The following is a 20575-nucleotide window of genomic DNA, read 5'->3' as shown; positions in this document are numbered from 1 at the left end:
AGCCATATGGTACCATGAATAATAACTCAAAGCAGCGGCAATTACTCTAAAGCAGCGCCGTATCGATCACAGGATCCTGAAGTTGTCGTCCAAGTGGCGTTAAACACAATTCTGTTAGTTTTCGCGGCGCATTTGGCAACACTAACGTGCCGTGGCGAACCATTTCTAAGCTCTATCCTTAACTTTTCAATAAAAGTATCATTATTCTGCTTGAAGGACTTCAAATTTTTCTCGAAATGCTGTAGCAAGACGGCTTAACATCTGTCAAAAAGTATTGATTTATCCTATCAAACTGGTATACTGTTACATAGAAATGTTAGTAAGTTGTTAGCCAGTAAATACATATGATGAAGTGTTACATATTTTATTATTGAAAAAGGCACTTGATGCTGAAAATTACAGAATTCAGAATGGCAAATAATTGCCCACTTTTCATTTAAAGAGCACAGAAGAGAACATTTGAGTAGAAGAAACGACCCATGCTCATGGGAGGTAGACAGGTGTAGGTAAATCCATGTCAAGGATAAAAATAATGTTGTACCATCGATCAAATGAACACAATGTACATAATGTACCATAAAATGCATGCACCATGGTGAATATCAGGTATTTTCATGGTGTATTTACATTAGTTTTAGAAAAATACTTTAATTACAGAATCATCAATAGCGACCTATAACAAGAGAATGGTCCGTTTTAATAAATACAAATAAAAAAAGTATTGGGGCACTGAATGTAGGACAAATTTCTCAACTCTTCTATAGGTATTCAAGAATATATAAAGTACAATAAAAAGGCAAGATAAGAATAAGTAAGCAATAATATTGTTAAGTGAATTGTGGTAAAGTCATATTACATACGTTAGCATGATAGACCGAAATGTGCAGATATTTTGGACGCAAAGACCATACCATCATCATAACTTGGTGAATTGGGCATGAGCGTGCAGGACAACACACCATGCTAAGGTATGAAAGACAAAAATCATCCCCACTGATACTGAAAAACTTGCAGGTTTCACCTTAAAAATCAGACTAAGCCTTCGCCAAGGATAACACAAGCTTAAGTATAGCCAAGTCTGGCCATTGAGATTAAATTTAAAACAAATTCCTCGCTTTAGCATGAAACATACTTTGTTATTTCTGCTAGCACTGAATTAGGGATAGCAGTAAGCATATTTCAATCCAGAATCCAAATCCTTCGTTCTGAGCTCAGCTTATATTTTGTTCCCAATTAGGCTATTTCGGCCAGTAATTACGAAGACACATTTTCGGCTACTTATGGATGACCCCGGTATGAAAAAAAATGTTGCTTACATTGAACACTACATAGATTCTAGTGACTTACAAAAACATGTATAATGATGTGACATATATCATGATTTTGTACTGATATCTCAAAATACATAATGAATCAGCACCAAAGTGGAAAAATACAATATCTCATTGTAAAAGAAGGAAAAATACTGTCTTTTTTATAACAAAATACAAGACGTTAATAAAAAATGATGAAAATTACTTGTAAGAAATGTGTTAGAATATAAATATGATGACAGAGCACCAGATATCATTTAGCAAACAAGTGAGAGCTTATATTTCATAGGTATAAATTAAGCACACAAGAAAAGATGAATATGAAAACAGAACAAGACTCAAAGTTTAACAAAGGAAAATTTTACTCTTGTTCACGTTATTTACACTTTCATTCAACTTAAAATTCTTATAGATGGTTTGGAATAATCGAAAACTTACTTAACCCTCATGATTCGTTAGATAATAACAGTACATTGATTTCTAACTCATAAAACTATGTCTTAGTAATTAGTAAATATGTACTGCCGTGTTTTGAATATGATATATAGTGAATATGATTCGTTGAGGATTGATGTTCGACTACCAACACTTTTTTTACCATGAGTAACAAACTAACAATGGTAATTAATTTTGGTCGACTACCAAATTGTCAGAGTATCGAGTCCTTCGGCTTCTGAGGTATCACTGTATTGGTGAACAAGGGTTGAGAATTACAATATGTACACCAAGGGATGATTCAACTGACTTCCAAACAGAAAATAATTACTAATGCTGATAGAAAAAATTTAGTTTAAACACAATTCAAAATTGGTGTTTTCAATTTAGATACTAAAAATACTATTTGTTTTTCTTGTTAAATTTGTCATTTTATGACAAATCATTTGATTGATCAATTGATCTATCAAATCATTTACAAAATATACCATGATTTTTTTCGCAAATAAGATTCATTTAACCGAAACAAATGGCAAGGCAGAAAACAAGAAATTCAGGTTCGGACATGCACAATAAATATCAAGACGAGGGCTTCAACAAAAAGGGCAAAACTATTTAAAAAAAAATGAGGAAAAACACATATTTTTGATTTTTAAACTTTTTATTGAAATCCTTTGGAGATGAATATTGCTTGAAACTATGATCAGAAAATTGATATTTCTCTAATTTCTTCAAAATTTATTTTTTCAAATTTCAAGAATTCGCCCTTGTTGAAACCCTCGAAGAGTTATTTTCCACTACCTTTAATAAGAAAAAATTCCTTCTTCCAACAAAACATTCAGAATTGTTCAAAGCAATTATTAGGCAACTGATTTTGATAAAAAGAATAAGAATGTAGTATAAATCAAACCTATCCTCAATCTACATAGTTTCAAAAGCACCAGATCTCATGGCACTTGTGCTTGGTACATTGACAGGAGGAGCAAGTAATGGCATAGGATGAGATGAGACTGATATTCCAGTATTTTGCGGATGTCTTGCGATGACTAGAACTATTCTCTTTCCAGCTTGCGCTATTAAAGGTATAGCTTGACAACAATCAAAATCTCTTGTTCTGACTCCATTTACCTGTACATAAAAATTTTATATAAGATTTTTTGAAACAAGCTTGGAGTCGTGAACTAAAATATTTAGTACTGTACTGAACTGATAGATGAGTTGCAAGTTTTTAAACAGAGTACAGACATACTAAGCGCATTACTATCATATAGAGACAGAGTAGCGTATGTCATTTTTTTATAAATGTGCCATATTTTGATTTTGTATTTCGAAGCTATACCTGAACTAGTCTCGATTTTAGTAGTGTGTTATGTTCATTTTACTTTTGACAGTTAGAGCCGTGAACTATCAGTAAAATGTGATTTTCTCAAAACCTTAAAATGTGACATAAGCTAATTTGGTTCTTCCGATATACAGTGACCGAAATACCAGCAGATAGCGGTTAACACAAGACTTGAAAGAATCAAGTAAACAATGTGACTATGTCGCAAGGTAGATTGGATTTCATATATTAAAGCAGAATTAAATTACAAGATCTGTTCTGTAATCGTTCCATTGTTTCAGTTACAATATGTGGTATTATATTACTCAATTGTAATTTGCAATTATGAGACTATCGTAGCACTTTGCACCACACTGTTTACAGTTTTGTCAGGTTGTGGTAGAAGTGATCATAAAAGTCGAGCAATGGTATCATTCATAACCCCTAGTGAAAATTTGACCACTGTGTATCCATAGCAACAAATGAGAAAAATCCGTTCAAAATAAGTTTTTAATAAGCTTTAACCGAAATAGAACCATCGTCAACATGTGCTGTGTGGGTGAAAAGTGAATACATGAATTGATTCAAAATGTTATGCTACATTTTAAATTCTTACTTTGGGAAATAAATTTAAATAGTTTCATTTAAGCATTTATCCAATTGAGCAATTTACGGTATGACCAAAACATCCTTAATTTAAATTCATGGGAAAAAAAAGAACCAATCAAATAAATCTTTGTTCATTTCAACTAACCTGCATTTCCAAATTCAAACTCATTAAATACGCAATGCTATCTATGTGTTATTTTTTGGAACATGACATAATTCTAGTTACTTTTAAGAAGTGTATATACAGAGTGGCAGCCCAGAGAAAAATAAATATATTAGATCATTCAGATGCACATCCATCTAGAGCTCACAATTTAAACACATTAAAAATGATACCTTCAAAAAAATTTACTATTTTACCTGCAATAACCTGTCATATGGCCTCATGCCAGCTCTATCAGCTGGTCCATCAGATCTTGTAGAATGAACATAAACTCCACGTTCTAACTGACCATCAGAAAGTGAAAACCCAAAATCTTCAGAATCAAGATTCTTTTGCAGAGTTATCTATAAACAAAATGTTATTCGAAAAATTCTAAAGTCAAAAGGTAATATAAAATAGACGCTGAAACTGAAACTATATTATAACATGCCTAATTTCCCTTTATCATGTACGTAAAATTGAGGCGAAGTTATTTTAACCTGCAACTTTGAAACCAACAATGGTTAATTTATCAATTTTGCCTGGTTACTAAGTGTCAAAATGTTTTGACTGAAATTCCAAGTCCTGGTTACAGTGAAAACTTCAGTATCTATTTTTTATATATATATCGAGCAAGTTTCAAGTATAATCTCACCTTGTGTAGTTGGACAGCTGGGCTAGTTGATACATTATATGATTGTTGATTGATAGATCGAGGTTGATACATAGATTGTGGATAGTTACTGACACTATTAGCTGTAGAATGAGAATGCTGCCTGAAAACGTCATCAGAAATATCCAACTTTCTAGTTGTCATAATTGATTCCTAAATGTCAAATTAAAAAAAATACAAAATATTAACCATAATTTATTTTCAATTTTGTGGTTGGTTGAATATTATAAATATTTTTTATTTGGTAAAACAGGAATAAAAAGACAAACAATTTTATATAAAAAAGAGTTTGAGTGACATACTATCCATTGATATGCATTACCAGTACTTAATATTTGTCCATTAACATATTCTTAGATTCTAATATTTGATGATATTTTATCAATAAAACTGTAAAGATTGGTTCTCTTTCATAACAACATTACTGAAAAGCAAATATAAAGAAGTAGGCTTAAAGAATAGTATTTTTACTTTATTGACAAGACCATACTTGTAATTGCCAAATTTAATGAACAAGCTACAACATACTATTTTCATACAAAGCTTTACGAAGGCATGATTCTTAATGACAATTGGCCCAAATGTTCAGATCCACCCTAAAAAAAGCTACAGTATCCTATTGATTCTCTAACAAACATTACTATTTAATAGAAAGATCTTTATTGAGAACGAAACATTATACAGGCTACCCATGGAAAAAGAATCAATGTTATTTGGAACATATTCTAGAAGGAACATAAAGTTTATGCAATGCGCCCCAGAATATTGAAACTTTTATGTGCAATTATGCTACGTAAACAAAAGTTAAATAAATTTTCTGCATTTTTTAGAAGTAGGAAATTTGTGGATATGTTTCTTTTTCAGTCACTGAGTGATCAGCTAACTCAAAACCTAATGCTGTTGAGTTGATAAAATGTTAAAACAGCTCCAAACATGTGTTTGAATATGTTGGCTGGAAATAGTAAAAGTGAATGAAATTTTGAATGATAGGATGCCTAGATCAGTCAAATATAGAATGAAAAGAGCTGGATGCAACACAATATATAAAGTATAGATTTAATTTTTAAATTTCTCTGGAACAATTTCCGTTAAATAATTTTCTAAAAAAATTGTTTTTCACAAAAATACATAACCACAATAATCTTTAAACAAGTTTGTTCCATTGTCTAACTTCTAAAAAGTGAATTATATAATAAAAGGTAGCGGATGAGCAGACTAAATTGTTCTCTATCCCCTACATTTAATCACACCAGAACAAAAACAAATTCTATGGAAGAAGTAGCTAAACAAGCATGTCGATATTTTGAAAAAAAAGAAAATACAAGCTATAATATATAGGAAGATTCAGATTTTTTACTACACCAGAAAACTAAATATAACTAAAATTCATTCTACGCCGTTATTCTAACAAAGAAGAATAAATATACCAAGACCATAGATTTTTTTTTTAAGGTCTACATTTTCTGCTCAAATCTGATTTTTCCAAATATTACAGACAAAATAAAGTTGCCATGTTTTTGCAGCGAAGATTTGATGAGACAAATATTGCAGAGATTCTCGCATCAATAAAATTCAGCCATTATAATGTTATATTGATGAAAAAATATGAAGAAGCAGATAAAAATCATGCAATCTATGTCACCAATATGACGATATGATCGACCAACCAACCATAAATCGACTGTAGGACTTCCATCGAGACTTTGCACGGCGCTTTAAAATCAGAAGTAAGTTATTATGAATATTATTAAGTTAAACCAAACCGAATCCAAAATAATATATCGACCCAAATGAAAAATTACTATGTGGTTGGAAAACGCTACTCTAGATGACCTGTTTGAAAATCAAATTTTATGTTGATAGTCTGCAAATCAACAAGCCACAGATGCAAGACGAATTGGCAATCAAACCATTTGTTAATATTAATATTCATACGGTTGAGTCCCAGTCATTCTCAGTTTCAAGTCAAATGTCGTTTAAAAACTTATTAACCCCATTCAATTTAAGTCCAATTAATATATCACATAATAAGTCAAAACAGCTGACGAGTCAACAAGAACAAAATGGGATTTTCGAATAAACAAAATTGGGACATCGAACAACCCTGCCAGAAATTTGTTAATTCATTTCCATTCAGTAAATATAATTTCTGTATGTCACCGATGACCATACCCACATCAAGAAATTGATGTAAATAATAGGAATTGTGACTGTAATGCCACCACTATCTTTATTATGCTCCTGATTCTGGCAGCAGTACTTTTTTATGTGAAACTTATTAGTGCTGTACGCCCCAAACAAGAACCTGTACAAGCAGCCACAGATATAATCCAGAGGAACAGCTTTCAGAAGGAAGATATGAAAAATCATTTGGCATTGCAAATCATATTAAAGCATACTACTACTTGCAGACATTGAAGAAAGTGAAAAATCAACAAAGCAGACAAATGTTATGATTATAAAGAAGTTAGTAAGCAGCCACCGGTTACCTCTAAATCTCTTACAATATCAGTTGATTGTCCAACAGACTGTAGATCTCTCAATGCACTCTGCCAATCTGATCCCGCTGAATTTCTCCTGATATATAATTAAAAAAAAAGATCAGTAAAATTTATTAATTCTATAAAGATTACTGTAAAGTGTAAACCGACAGGAATCAATTTGAAAAATGAAAATTTATCCCGATAGGAATTTCATATTTCACACAGAGAAGCGAAAAACCGATATTACGGCGTAATCATATGGTGAAATGAAACATGATCACTCGTCTGGTTACCAGTCCTATGTAAGGTATGAGAATAGTTACTCGACTCGATGGTGGAGGTAGCCGTAATCGGCCAGCAGTTACATGATCCTACGACTGCGGAGATTTCAGTAATCCTATTACACATAATTATACCCAACAGGAGTCGAACCTGTGAAGTGAACCCATACACTACACAGGGTAACCAGAGGTGCAATGGTAACTGGTAAGCGTGCTGGAGAGATTCTCGACCTTGAAATAAATAGCAGCTCCATACATATCATTAGATCCCAGTGGTTGCTTGAATAGGGACTTGTTCTGAGCATTGCTTGTTCCAGGCCCTATTCAGAGCAAAGATGAAACTAACCCATAAAGTGAATACTTTGCATTCAGGGTTATACACGAACAATTTATAATTACGGTAGGTCATTTACTAAAATTTGCATTAAAATTTGCTCACGTTGAGCTTGGTCTGGCAGATTCAACTCTTCTATGTTCGAGGGATGAAGCATTCCAGGTATTAGTTGGATAATTTTGTGTCGACTCAAATCTTAAAAAGTTCAGTAATTAGAATCGCACAGTATTATATACAAGATATTGAAAATCAAATTCTGTGTTACGTAGCGATAGTAATATTGTCTGAAATAAATCGAAAATTTGGAATGACTCAAACAAAAAATTGTATTCAATGTTTCGAATTCTTGACTCCTAAAATCGAGAATTAGTTTATTTGGAAAATTATCATTGCAAGCATTAGAAGTCTTACAGTATGACTGAGGAAGCATTCGCTTATTTCTGAAAACTATAAAAGGTAAAACCAATCAAAAATATATTATTATTTCAACTTTCCTATAATTCCAATGCAAAGTTCTACACATGTACACTTCTCAGGTCTGAATTTACCGATATTCATATTCCAATATATAAAAAAAAAAGTTGAAACAAACACATAACTATAGATAGAAAAAGAATCAAGCACACATAAACTCGAAACTAAGACTTTACACTTAATCTTGAAGTCAAAATTGCATATATATATTGCATAATTCATGCAACAAATTGTTAAGCCTTCAGTTTAATTTATTAAATTGTAGGCTTAAATATCCCTTGTACACCAAAAACAGTATTCAACCCAACTCTTCAGAAAGAAGATGGACTAATTAACAAACGCTTCACTTAGCTTCTTCTAAGCAAATATGAATAGATATATTCTTACTTGGCACGTAGACTGTCAATTCTTCTAGGCACTGAATCACTTCTTTTTAAAGGTTTGCTTTGAATATGAGGTTTTGGTTGAGTTGCTAAAAGAAAAATTTTACATGTCTATGTAACCAATAGTGTCTGAAAAAATTCTGATCAAGCCCAGAAAATATATGCATTATACACAGAATCAATCTAAAAATATTCCACAGGGAATATTTTTCTCGGGTAAAGATTCCTGAGAATAGAATTTTAGGGGGTGTGCAGGTATTGTGTAAAAAACCGTAGATCCTTTTCTTTGTCCACATCCTACTTTGGATCCATATATCCGTTGCCACAGGGATGCTTGAACAAGATAGTATTTGAAACATAAATAAAAACAACACAATTTTTTTGAAAGAGATTATGTTATCCTTATTTAAAAGAATTTTCATGGTTGGAATTTTCCTATTGCATTAATCAACTACTAAAAATTGGAAGAGATTGTCACATCAAGAAAATCAAAATAGTAGGATGGATAAGTGGATTACTGTGTTTTAATCCTACGTACCACTATTAGTTGGCGAATTACGTTGCTGAGCATCCGAAGCAGATCTTTCTAATGAACCTACAGCACTATCAACACTTGCTGCTCCAGCAGGTCCAATCCTGGCACATTCTGTTGTCTCTGGTTCGGTTTTTGTTACAAGCGGTGGTGAATTTATATAGGATGGTTCAGGAGCAACAGAAGCCTGAAAATAGTTTTATATAAAAATTGAAAAAATTTAAACTGGAATAGTTTTGTGCACCAGAATTTTGTTATTTCTCGTTAGATGTTTAAATGCTTGTCTCTGCTACAAGGACATATTCTATGATTTGAGAGGATAATTCTGGAATTTGTTAACAAATTTGTAATATTTACGGGACAACTATTTAGTTCTTTCCAATAATTAATTAAAAATTATCTTGGGAGGTTATAGTGGAAACATAAAATTATAAAGTGTTTCGGTTTCATTTTCCAAATACTGGCATATAACGATATTGGTTTCAGTCAACCATAACTTTAATTGCGGGTCTTTATTACTACTCATTGGGCCTGATCGGTTTTTAACAAGATCTGTTAAAAAAGATTTTTTAAGAAAGTAGGATATTGGGAATTCAATCTATCCCAATGAATGTTAAAATTCAATATATCATTGTAAATAATAATTTAACAATCCAACCGACCTCTTGCGTTGTGTATGTTGCTTCACTCTGAAATGTAGCAATATCATCTTCTGGATCACTCAGTTCTGTGATAGGTTCTTTCTGTAGAAGGTAAATATCCATATTAGGATAGAATTTTCCTATATATATCCGTGAGGAGGGAAAAAAGTTGATAAGAAGATATAATCATATGACAAGACCGGCCCCTCGTTTGAAAGCCAAATCCAAGTCAGATTGAATAAAATGAAAATGGGAATGAACTGTTAAATATTATAACGCATGGTTGTAACCAGAGGAAGAAGCCACAATCCATTGTCAATCGATGTAAACCATATTACGACTGCGAGGAATCCAGAAATTCTATCACACTCACACAATAGTTACACCATACAAAATTTTATCAGCTATTGTTTAGCACAGAGCACCATTTTTTACAAACTGTCTCCAAACAAGGCTCTAGACTGGCATCTACTGATATATGCGGACAGCCAATTTTCATACTGAGCAGAATCCTCCTCGTTCAGCATTGCCACCCGGAGTTAACTACATCCCAGAAATTGTCGTATGAATTTGAAAAAACGCTTCTAGCTGCGGTAAATTTAAAAGACTTTTTATATCATTCAATTTAGTCTGTTCCACAATAAATGAGACAGAATTGAATTTCTAAGTTTTATTTAGACTTTCAGACAAAACAAGTTATAGATGCATGATAAAGCTAATTGCTACAGATATAATTACCATTATATTAGAGCTTCTTGGCAATGTAGATCTTGTCATAGATTGTCTAGGCGTGCTTGTGTATGATGAATGTGTAGGTGGAGGTGCTGTGGATTGGTCATTGAATGCCTTCTTTCTTATTTTCAGAGTAACCGTCTCTCCTGCAGTTTGTAGCAATCTGATTGCTTCACTGAGAGGTTTTGTTCTCAGTTGAATGCTATTGATGCTCAAAATTTGATCACCTTCGTGTATTGCTCCAGTTCTGAAGAAAGGAAACATCAAATGAAAACAAATGAAACAGGATTTGAATGATTTCAACTATAAAATTGAGAATACTGAATTTCATAATTACATACACACGGTAACTTCTGTAATCTGTTTGTGTATGATTGTATACAGAAGTTTTAATAATCAAGGATGTTTTATTATTTCATATAATGGGGTTGTTAACACTCACTCAAGAGTGTAATTAAGTGAGGTCATTTCCAAACTAATAGCCCCCTACATACTAGTGGTGGTGACTTGTCCAGGGCCATGTTTAGAGGAAAGATATAAAAATGGCTCATGAATTTAATTTGAAGCAGAATTTTCTTTTAGAATACATTTGCTGATAAAAGAGAATCCACTAAAAAACACAAATCTCAATCCTCATCAAGTTTACTTTGGAACAGCTGAACAGCAAATAACTATCAGACAATCATTGAATAAACCAAATTCCGAAATTAAATAATTTATCATCTTAATTATCCCCGTTTTTGCCTTAGATATATGCGGGCCTTTGATAAAGCCTCGATAATAAAGAAACAAACCTGTGTGCGAGTCCACCTGGAGTGAGTCCAGAAATAATGATCGGATCAAAAGCATCTTCAGTACCAGATATTGTGATTCCCAGTGGACCTCCGTATCTTTTCAATTCAACAGTAAATGAAATAGCACCAGTCGATTCTGCATCATCTATGAAAAAGTTGGAACGTTGCCGAAATATGATATCACAAGTAATAATAATTCAAGTGCATAATGAATGGATGTCAGATATTTGTATATTGAATTTAGATATTCAGCAATAGTGTCGGTTGAGGCTTGTGAACAAAATATCTGGCATTTGACTTAATTATACAAGTTTAATTTACCCAAGAACTTTGTTCAGAGTGAAAAAATGTGAATGAGCGTTATACGAAAAAGTTATTGATAAATACCTGAATTTTCTTCATCTTTCCTTATTTTCAATCTGACAACATCTTCTGCACTAAGCAATAAAGCAAGTGCATCTTCCACTGTTGAATTCTTATCCAATCTCACACCATCGATAGCTAGTAATTTATCACCAGCTTGTATTGTACCAGTCCTATGTGCTGTGGATCCTCTTTTTATATCAGTTATAACAAGCGGTTCATTGGGCGTCATCATTTCTAAAAATGTTTTTATCGAGATTGAAAGCTATGAGAAGTGTAGGCCAAGTTCAAGTCAAACTCAAAAGCTAGTAGCATACAAGTAAACAAGTGTCAAAAAAAGAAACAAATATTATCAACCACAATGCTGAACAATTTTCGCTGAAGTCGACATTTATCGCAGTATTCTTTAAAGTGATATATAGCGTTAAAGTTGGACATTACTCCTAAATAGAAAGTTTAAGACCTACTTCCCACAACAATTCCCAAATCAATTTCTCTTCTCTTTGGTAGTTTAACATGAAATGTTCCACTGCTTGGCACCACAGATTCAGCGACATCAAATTCAATTTCAACATATACCTGTGAAAATAATTGTATTCCATATGACATTGTCTCGAAAACTGAATTTGCTTTGTATTAAAAATATGGGTATTAATAATGAAGGGTGATCAAACTTTTATTTATATTGCATAGTTGTGACTGGAAATCTTTTTTAAATACTGGCAACATTATTCTGTACATCACCACAGAATCATTTACGATTCATTGATTTTGTTTAGTTTATTTCAAATCAGTGAGGCCATGATGTTTACAAAATTATAATCAGCCCCCACCTCCACCAGGAAGAACAAAAAAAATTATGTCTGTTTATATTTTTGAAGAAAGTTCTTTGGTTACAACTTACAAATGCAAGTACAACTTACTTGTCCACTCTCCATAGCTTCTGATAGCATTCCTTTAACTTCTTCTAAAGTTTCATTTTCCGTTCCGCAACCATTCACTGATAATAATCTGTCACCGACTTGTATCCGTCCACATCTTTAGAAGATAAAATTCAGTTGGAAAAGTTGAGAGGATTAACTACTTTTTACCATTTACAAGAGTATTTAATTCTTATCAATATTTGAGTTTATAAAATATAATTCGTGTTATGCAATATACAGTATGATTCGATAAAAAATGTAAAATATGCTAAATGTATTTTTAATAGTTTAGATTTATAAGATTCACATAGTGGGCTTTTATTCCCAAGAACCCAATAGCAATACTCATATACATTGAATGGCTATGATACCATGCAAAATTTTCCGAGATGAATAAATGAGAAAAAAATCTTAGGAAACTTAAATCCTTGACTACTGAAAATTTGAAAGCAATTAGTAATAGAACGGAAATGTCTTTAAAAAAAAACGATTCAACAAAATAAAACTCTAATTACAAATAAACAAACTTTTGACTTCTTCAATTCAAAGTAAAAAGAAACTGTGAATATCAAATTACCTTTCTGCAGCACTGTCACTCTCAATAAAAGCAATAGCAGGTGGAGAAGTGAAAACTTCAGTTGCAAACACTCCTCCTTGTAGTTGAATACCAAAATACATTGCAGATAAACTTCCCGGTGGACAATTATTATCGGCAGCTAACAAACAGATTTCAATGTTTTCCGACCGAACAACTTGATTTCCACTTAGGTAGTCGACTGATGCCAGAGACACTGGGATGAAGTTAACAAAAGTTTATATCATAACTTTCACGTCCTATATGCTAGTTGCTAGGCACGCCACTGATTGGTATTGATTGAGATGATTATAATTAACATTTATTAAGTTAGACTAGGGTACAAGTGCAGCTTTAACTATTTTGCGGCATCTGAAGCTGATGCAAAACCATGGCAGGATTTCCAAACCATGGCGGCTGACTTTTTAGCTGCCACAAATCAATGGCACGAGGTGGGGTACCCGGCAGCAAATTGAAAACCAATGGCGAGTAAAATTTTGCTGCCACAAACCAAGGCTTTTAGGGGGTAATGGCAGGACTGCCCCTGATGGTGACAAACTTTGGGTAAGTTGGAACATTTTCCTCATGGATACAGTTTAGATAGATTTGAGGTTAGGTTTCAGGTTTAGGTAGAAATAATTCTGAGTGAGTGGTTATCATACTAAGTGTTTGAGGTGAGGATTTTTCAAGTTTCTTGAAAAACTTAATCAATATTGAATTTTTCAACTTTTGAACTACTTAATTTTCTCTCGGGGCAGTTGCCACTGGTGTCTCTAGTTTAGAGAAAAGTTTCACTCTTGTCGAAATTCATTTTAAATTGCTTTGAGGGAATATCTATAAAACGACCCTAATAACAAAACCATAACTCAAAAAATCAGAATTAGAAACAATTTATAATAACATTTAACACCCTTTATATTTTACATCAATACCACTTTACTTAAAAGCAAATTTATAGAACCAAATAGGTGAAGTGGACTGCTGAGTATTGAGCATATGAACGAAATACAAAACCTAAATTGACATATCAAATACAATTTTTTCTCAAATTTTAAATTTAAATAATGCAATAGTTTATAATCAGAAAATGTAAACATACTTGCACTGGCACTGTACTTTGGTCGATGCATCTTTCTTTTATGCCAAGTACTTGTGCTTCCTCGTAAAGTAGATGTTGCGAGTGATCGATGTGAATGTGGATATCGAGGAAAATGATTCAACGCAGATAATGATTGTGCACTGGTTATCGTTGGTGCAAATCTGTTGACTGGTAAAAAAGTGATCATTGTTAATATTACATGTATCAAACTAAGTTAGGAAAATACAATAATAGTTTGTATTTGCACAGCTGTCAATAGGACTTCGGACTTCCTTTTGCCTTCTATCTCACAGTCAAGTGATAAGTGCTTCTCATTTCCCCACTTATGAGTGAGTTTGGAAAGTTACATTTCAGTAAGCGTCATGACATATTTATTGCAGTTTGTGGTATAATTAGACTTTTTCAAAATAATTTGCATAAAGCAGGGTCACACACGCTCACTCAGAAATATAGAAGACTCATTTACCAATGGCTACTGAAACTATAAAAATTTATTTGTGGTGGTGTATTACGCAATAATGAATCCCAATTGACACAAGACTTGAAGGCAGTTCAATTAAAGACAATCATGAAAAATGAAAATATGTATGAGACAGTGAATTCAGTATTTTTCAGCAAACTAGCCTATTGGTATATAAGTAACGTAATTTTCAAACTAAAGGGATTATTATTCCGAAATCTTGCTTAATGTAAGTTACGGTACTTTTGTGTTGTTTTGTCTGACAAAAATGGGGAATTCCTTGGCCAAACATGAACCAGATTTGAAAATGCAGAATGTAAGCAAAAGTACGGTATATAAGAATGATAAGTAGTCAGTTGGTCCACAGAACTCCAATGGATAGCAGATAATAAAAAATAATTATGTTATTTTTACTGAGAAATCTATTTAATTATTGCCGAATCCCTAACTGAATATAATCTGAAAACATATACATAACATAATATACCGATATGAAGTAAAAATACTGGAATATAAAAGTAATGTAATTTAGTTGCTTGGCCTCACTAAATATATGTTATTCAAAGCCTCATTTCAGTCATCCATGCTCGGTAAATGATAAAATTGAATAATAGCTTTATTAGCTTATAATCATAACAGTTCATTGATCACATGAACCCTGTAATGCAAAAGCTCATTCAAAAATGTTAATTTTATAATCCAACTTCAAAATGTCAACATTGCTAAAATAGCTTTAAGGATTATGTTAGTAAAATACTGTAAATCGAGTGGACAAAAATCAACCATCTATGAAACATATTTGATAATGATATAAGCCAAAGCTCTGAACTAAATTCAGACTTACAATTTAAATTCTTTGGTGCTTCGATAGAAAGTTGTGCGATAGGTAAAATTTCAATTCTAACATTATCCGAATTTGATAACAACATCTTGCTTGCATCTTCTAATGATATTGTATTGATATCCAAACTCACTCCATCAATTGATAATAACTGATCTCCAATCCTCAATGCTCCACATCTATTAAATGAAGAAGTATAAAACTAACAAAACTATCGAAAGATAAACAGGTATCAATTAAAATGGTTAGAAATTTTGAAACACTAAATTTTCATAAGAGGTTTCGTGAACCGAGGATAAAGGAAAGGCTAAGAACTTGGGTAAGCATGTACTTATGAAGTGTTGGACTCTCAATGGCCTTTTCAAAATATCCATAGGCTGAAGTGATTTAACCGAAATGACTGGATTTAAACTGACTATACTGAGAATCAAAGAGACTTGCCACAATAATATAATGATATGGCTATCCATTTTATTGTATTAATGAAATCCACTATTCATACTAGGATTGATTCGAGTTAAGGCGGTGATTCGACATGATTTTGACTCAGGAGTGCAGTAAGTGACTCATCTCAACTTGAGACTTGAAATTTCTCAGACATTAGATCCGAATCATATGCAAATCATCTTGACTCGCAAATCTTGAATTAGGGACTTTAACCCACGTCACAAATGGAATCCACACATTATTTGATTTTACCCAATTGATTAGTGGGCTTGGGCCCGAAGGCCGACGCTGACAATTGAGACAAGGGATTGAATATTTAATAATCTTAAAAAGTTACGCCCAACATACCAACTGAAGTGAGTTAAGAAGACAAACTAAATAATTGTAAGAACCAAAAATTGAAATATAAAAACTCATTAAAACACAAATGTACTCAATGTTTTCTGTGATAAATGCAACTGCAAATAAAGACTATTATCCATTCTGATATGAAGGACTGAATCCAATTTATACCTCAATTTTGAATCTCATTATACGATACAAAATCTGGTCATGAAATTTTAATGAATTCTATTTAACAAAAATCACACAAGATCTTTTATTCAAAATGGATAGGGATTAGGGACTGAAACAAAAGTTTAAATAAAAAAAAAGTGCTCGATACATAAAATCAATTTTTTAATTCATATTTCATGACTTATAAAAAATATTTCTTTGCATGACTTTGTTTAACGAGTCTTAACTGTACCTGTCTGCGATACTTGCAGGAAGGATTTTTTCAATACAGATGACTCGTTTTTTCCTTCGTATAGAAGTAGTCAATATAAGTCCCAAATTACAGCCTGGAGTCTTTGATATTTCAACCAAAAGTGGACCAGATGCATTGTTTACTGCATCTGAGAACAAAATTACAATTTGATTACAACTAATCTACATATAGGATATGTGTAGTTACTGTTAGGCTATTAAAGTCTGCTAGGTTCGACAATCAAATAAGGCATTTGAAAACAAAATAGTAACTCTTTGAAATATATTTTAAGGTATTTCGTAGTGTGTGTACCAGGTTAGGGTTGGACCATAATTTTATTCCGATTTTCCTTATTTTAGTTCTATTACGAGTTTGGATACATACCCCTTTTGACTGAGACAAGATTTCCTCCACGAAGAGGAAATTGAAATTTTCACTTTCAAGAAAACTGAATTTGTAGTAGAAGTATTTAAAAGAAAATCTCACCCATGACAGACACATCATATTCGAAAGTAAACGTAGTAGACTTGGGAGTATTTTTTAACATTTCGTTTACTTCTTCTAATGTAGCTTGATATAAATGCATCGAATTTATACATTTCAATCTATCTCCTGTTTTCACCGTTCCATCTCTGAAATGAAAAAAATGCTAATGTGATTGATTTCAACAAAATAGCAAGGCACAATAATATTCTTGAAACACTCGTTTTACACCTGGCACCAGCACTGTGAACAAGACTCACACAGACATGTGTGTTGGCCACCCCTGTACTATATAGGAAATCAACTACTATTGTTGGAAAAACTGAAATCTGAAAGCATTTGAATCTGAGCTCCAGGAAAGACTATCAAGGAAAAATTATCAAAGTAATAATCTCCTCTGAGAGAGAGACACTTTTAATTTCGACTACTGGGGTATCACCGTATCACATCATGTGTTTGCTCTATGAAAGTTTCTAAACAAGCTGTTGTTCAAATTACTTATATTCTGCATGGGTGACTAGATAGACCTGGCTCAAAAAACAAAAGCTTGATTACTTTTAGACAATATGCCGTTCTATTCAATATTACTTACAATATAAAGAGAAAAGCCATTAACATGATATGAATGCTCTTAATAACAGTTAGATGAATTAGGTAAGCTAAACAACATGATAAATTAGCATTTGAATATAATTTGAGAATACGAACTTGTCTGCGGCACTCCCAGGACGGATGTGTGTAACCACAAGCGACCGAGTTTTCATTTTATCTTCATCGTGTCCTCCTCTCACCACAAAACCAAAACCAGCATCTTCCTTTGTTAATATGATATCAATTGTTCTTTGTGAGATTGTTGGTGTCTGGACATCTTCACAGATATAAAGATATTTGAGAGTTTTGAAAAGAGTATATTTGATCAGCAAATTTTTACATAAAATGCTGGCTCATAATGTAATATAAAATATGCTATATTTTTATGTGAATAGCAAATTTTTGAATAAAAATAATTTGAAATTTTGTAAATTCCTTTTCTATTTGCGAAAGTGGGCAGCTGATGAGAATGAGTTAGAAGCCACCATTGTGGTTGAAAATTAAATTATTTTGAAACAATGATATACTTTATATATCTGAATTTACGAAAATTTAAACCAAAATACCAAGGAAGCTGTTTTATTTTTTTGAGCTAGGCTCAATTCAAAACATAATGTTTGCTTCATATTATTTCCAAGAAATTATTATTTTAAAATTTATTAAAACGGTATAATACATACTGTATTATCTACCATTCCAGTTACAAAATTCAAATTCAGCATCTAAATTTAGAATGCATCTATTTTTAAATGAAGCTTAGCAATGTGCTTCACTCTGAACAAGTCTCTGCACAAACAACCACTAATATTTAATGATATTCACGAGGTTACTATTTATTGGAATGGTCAGAATCTTTGTAGTACGGCATGGCCTACTCAATTTATTACACTGTGAGTGAGGTGGTCAGCATGGGATTTGAACCAGGGATAGTTAAGTTTAATGCCCTAATAATAACCACTAAGCCAGGATGTAAATAACATGAAATATATATGAAAACTGTTCGATGTATACCAATATGATAAAATCTGCCTACTTGTTGGAGGAAGATGATATTCAATTTCCAAGGTAACAGTTTGTCCAACATTTTTCAATAAACTTATAATCTCTCCGTGTCTCATTTTTCCGGTCTTTATACCATTTACAGACACTATGTAATCACTCGTTTGTAGCAAGTCACTCCTGTAAGCCAATTATGGAAAAAAAATTTAAAAAAAATTGTTAAGCGAGGAAGATTGAAACATAAAAAAAAAACTGTTTAATTTTGTACAATTCTAATGTGATTTTATTTTAATCTACTCTTTTTAACACAAAACATGATTTTGTTTGGAAGGTTTTAAAATTCCTTTATATCTGAATTCTTGTTTGTAAATACAGGATTCAAATATTCAAATGACAAAACTACGAAAAAATATAACAATGCAACCCAATTTTACACATTTGACAAATCAAAACAGTTTAATCGAATAATGATAAATCATACATTGCAGCTATCCCAGTAGATCGCATATTCGATATCTTCGGTCTGCCTCCCTTATCAGATCCTCCAGAAACTGTTAATCCCATTCCCACTCCCTCACTTTTCTTTAAAACAATCGAACAAGTTCCTTTTTCATTTTCTGAAGACAACAAATTTTATTTAATTTTATATTTCTTAAATGATACAATTAACAGATAAATGATATAACAGATTTGTCACACATTATAACATTATATGCTAGCATTTTTCTCATTTATGACATATTTAGTAAGACATAAAACATCTTGTATATATTTATGATGTTATGGAGGGATGAAGCTGTAGGGCGGTATCCAAACAAAACATCAGTTCAAACTTTAAAGAGCCATGTATCAAAGTGAGAAGTTATTCAGAGGTTTTGAATATGTCAATTTCTTCTAGAGATACTGACCAGGTATTTCAGGTTCTTTATCAACTGGAACAATCTGCATATTTTCTTCTGGCAAAGGGCGCCGACCTTTGTGTCCTAAACAAATTAAATAAAACAATGAAAATATACAAGTTAGGAGAACTGATAGACATATTGTTAATATTCGGCTGGTTTTCGTAACAAATTGACTCAATCAAATTGAGAGAAAACTTATTTTTGTAATTGGTGTGGAATACCTGAATAAATCTATTGCACAACAGAACTAGACTATAATACAGTAATACACACTGTATTACAGTATTAAGGAGAAGCCATGTTTTCATCAAGCTGCCAAATCTGCAAGTGCAGACATGACAGTTTCGGATTGCAGGAATGTGTTCGTATCTCTGTATCTAGACATCTGCCAGTACAATATACAGCAGTATATTTGTCTGAAATTATCTAAAATCATAAATGTGTTAATACTTAAGGGACTTACCTCCTTCCTCGGGCGAGGCAAGACATGTTAGTCGCTTGAAAGGCATTTTCAATGCAGTAAATTCACAATTTCAGAATTTGGAACTTCCTGTATTTTGTATTGCTAATTCTTTATTGCTTCAAAACAATTTTATTTCACATATGATGCGTATAAGAACAAATGCCAGAGTGTAGCCCATCGTCCTCAAACACCGCGGAAAGTCAACCTGAAAACAGGACAAATCTCATCCACAACCCTTAGGATGGTTTCCGACAAGACACAGTTGTTACAGAATGGAGGTCTCCCGACCCTTGACCCTAGAAAAAATGCGAATTTATATCAAGTGGATGTTTTCGCGACCCTTGACCCTAGCAAATTTTCTCTAAAACATCCATCTCCATACCGGTAACTTTAAAGTTTAAATTCATGAATACAAACCTACATGATTTCAGAACGTAGCCAGTTCAAAAGGGGAAGGGGAGGGAGGGACAATTTTTTGTTGTACACTCACTCGCGTTTTTAGCTCCGAAAAAGGCCAGATAAAAGTAATCATTGA

The 20575-nt window shown here is 32.5% G+C and overlaps 1 protein-coding gene across 3 annotated transcripts; it reads right to left on the bottom strand.

The window, feature by feature from the left end:
* Nucleotides 1–348: 348 nt before the first annotated feature.
* LOC120327703 (glutamate receptor-interacting protein 2-like) lies at nucleotides 349–20327 on the bottom strand. Of its 3 annotated transcripts, none has more exons than XM_078114205.1 (23): nucleotides 20041–20327; nucleotides 19584–19658; nucleotides 19157–19292; nucleotides 18710–18855; nucleotides 17794–17953; nucleotides 17089–17234; nucleotides 16603–16750; nucleotides 15411–15586; nucleotides 14107–14274; nucleotides 13011–13224; nucleotides 12434–12548; nucleotides 11978–12089; nucleotides 11535–11747; nucleotides 11148–11292; nucleotides 10360–10600; nucleotides 9643–9723; nucleotides 8987–9167; nucleotides 8453–8537; nucleotides 7697–7786; nucleotides 6983–7070; nucleotides 4476–4646; nucleotides 4039–4185; nucleotides 349–2876 (listed from the first exon to the last, which is right to left on the bottom strand). In XM_078114205.1, the coding sequence occupies exons 1-23, from the start codon at nucleotides 20084–20086 to the stop codon at nucleotides 2670–2672; spliced, it is 3291 nt and encodes a 1096-aa protein (XP_077970331.1). In that variant the 5' UTR covers nucleotides 20087–20327; the 3' UTR covers nucleotides 349–2669. The 3 variants fall into 3 exon arrangements, with proteins under 3 accessions (XP_077970331.1, XP_077970332.1, XP_077970333.1); XM_078114206.1 differs by having other exon boundaries at nucleotides 6998–7070; XM_078114207.1 differs by lacking the exons at nucleotides 349–2876; nucleotides 4039–4185; nucleotides 4476–4646 and adding an exon at nucleotides 4823–6206.
* Nucleotides 20328–20575: the final 248 nt, after the last annotated feature.

The sequence above is a fragment of the Styela clava genome, chromosome 7, assembly GCF_964204865.1.
Source record: "Styela clava chromosome 7, kaStyClav1.hap1.2, whole genome shotgun sequence".
Classification (NCBI taxonomy): Eukaryota; Metazoa; Chordata; class Ascidiacea; order Stolidobranchia; family Styelidae; genus Styela; species Styela clava.
This window is presented reverse-complemented; position numbering and strand designations above follow the sequence as displayed.

Coding starts and splice junctions, on each gene's coding strand:
- LOC120327703 (XM_078114205.1), bottom strand. CDS start 20,086: ATGCCTTTCAAGCGACTAACATGTCTTGCCTCGCCCGAGGAAGGAG. Junction 19,659..20,040: donor TGCCTCGCCCGAGGAAGGAG/GTAAGTCCCTTA, acceptor TAATTTGTTTAG/GACACAAAGGTCGGCGCCCT. Junction 7,787..8,452: donor ATTGACAGTCTACGTGCCAA/GTAAGAATATAT, acceptor GAACTTTTTAAG/ATTTGAGTCGACACAAAATT.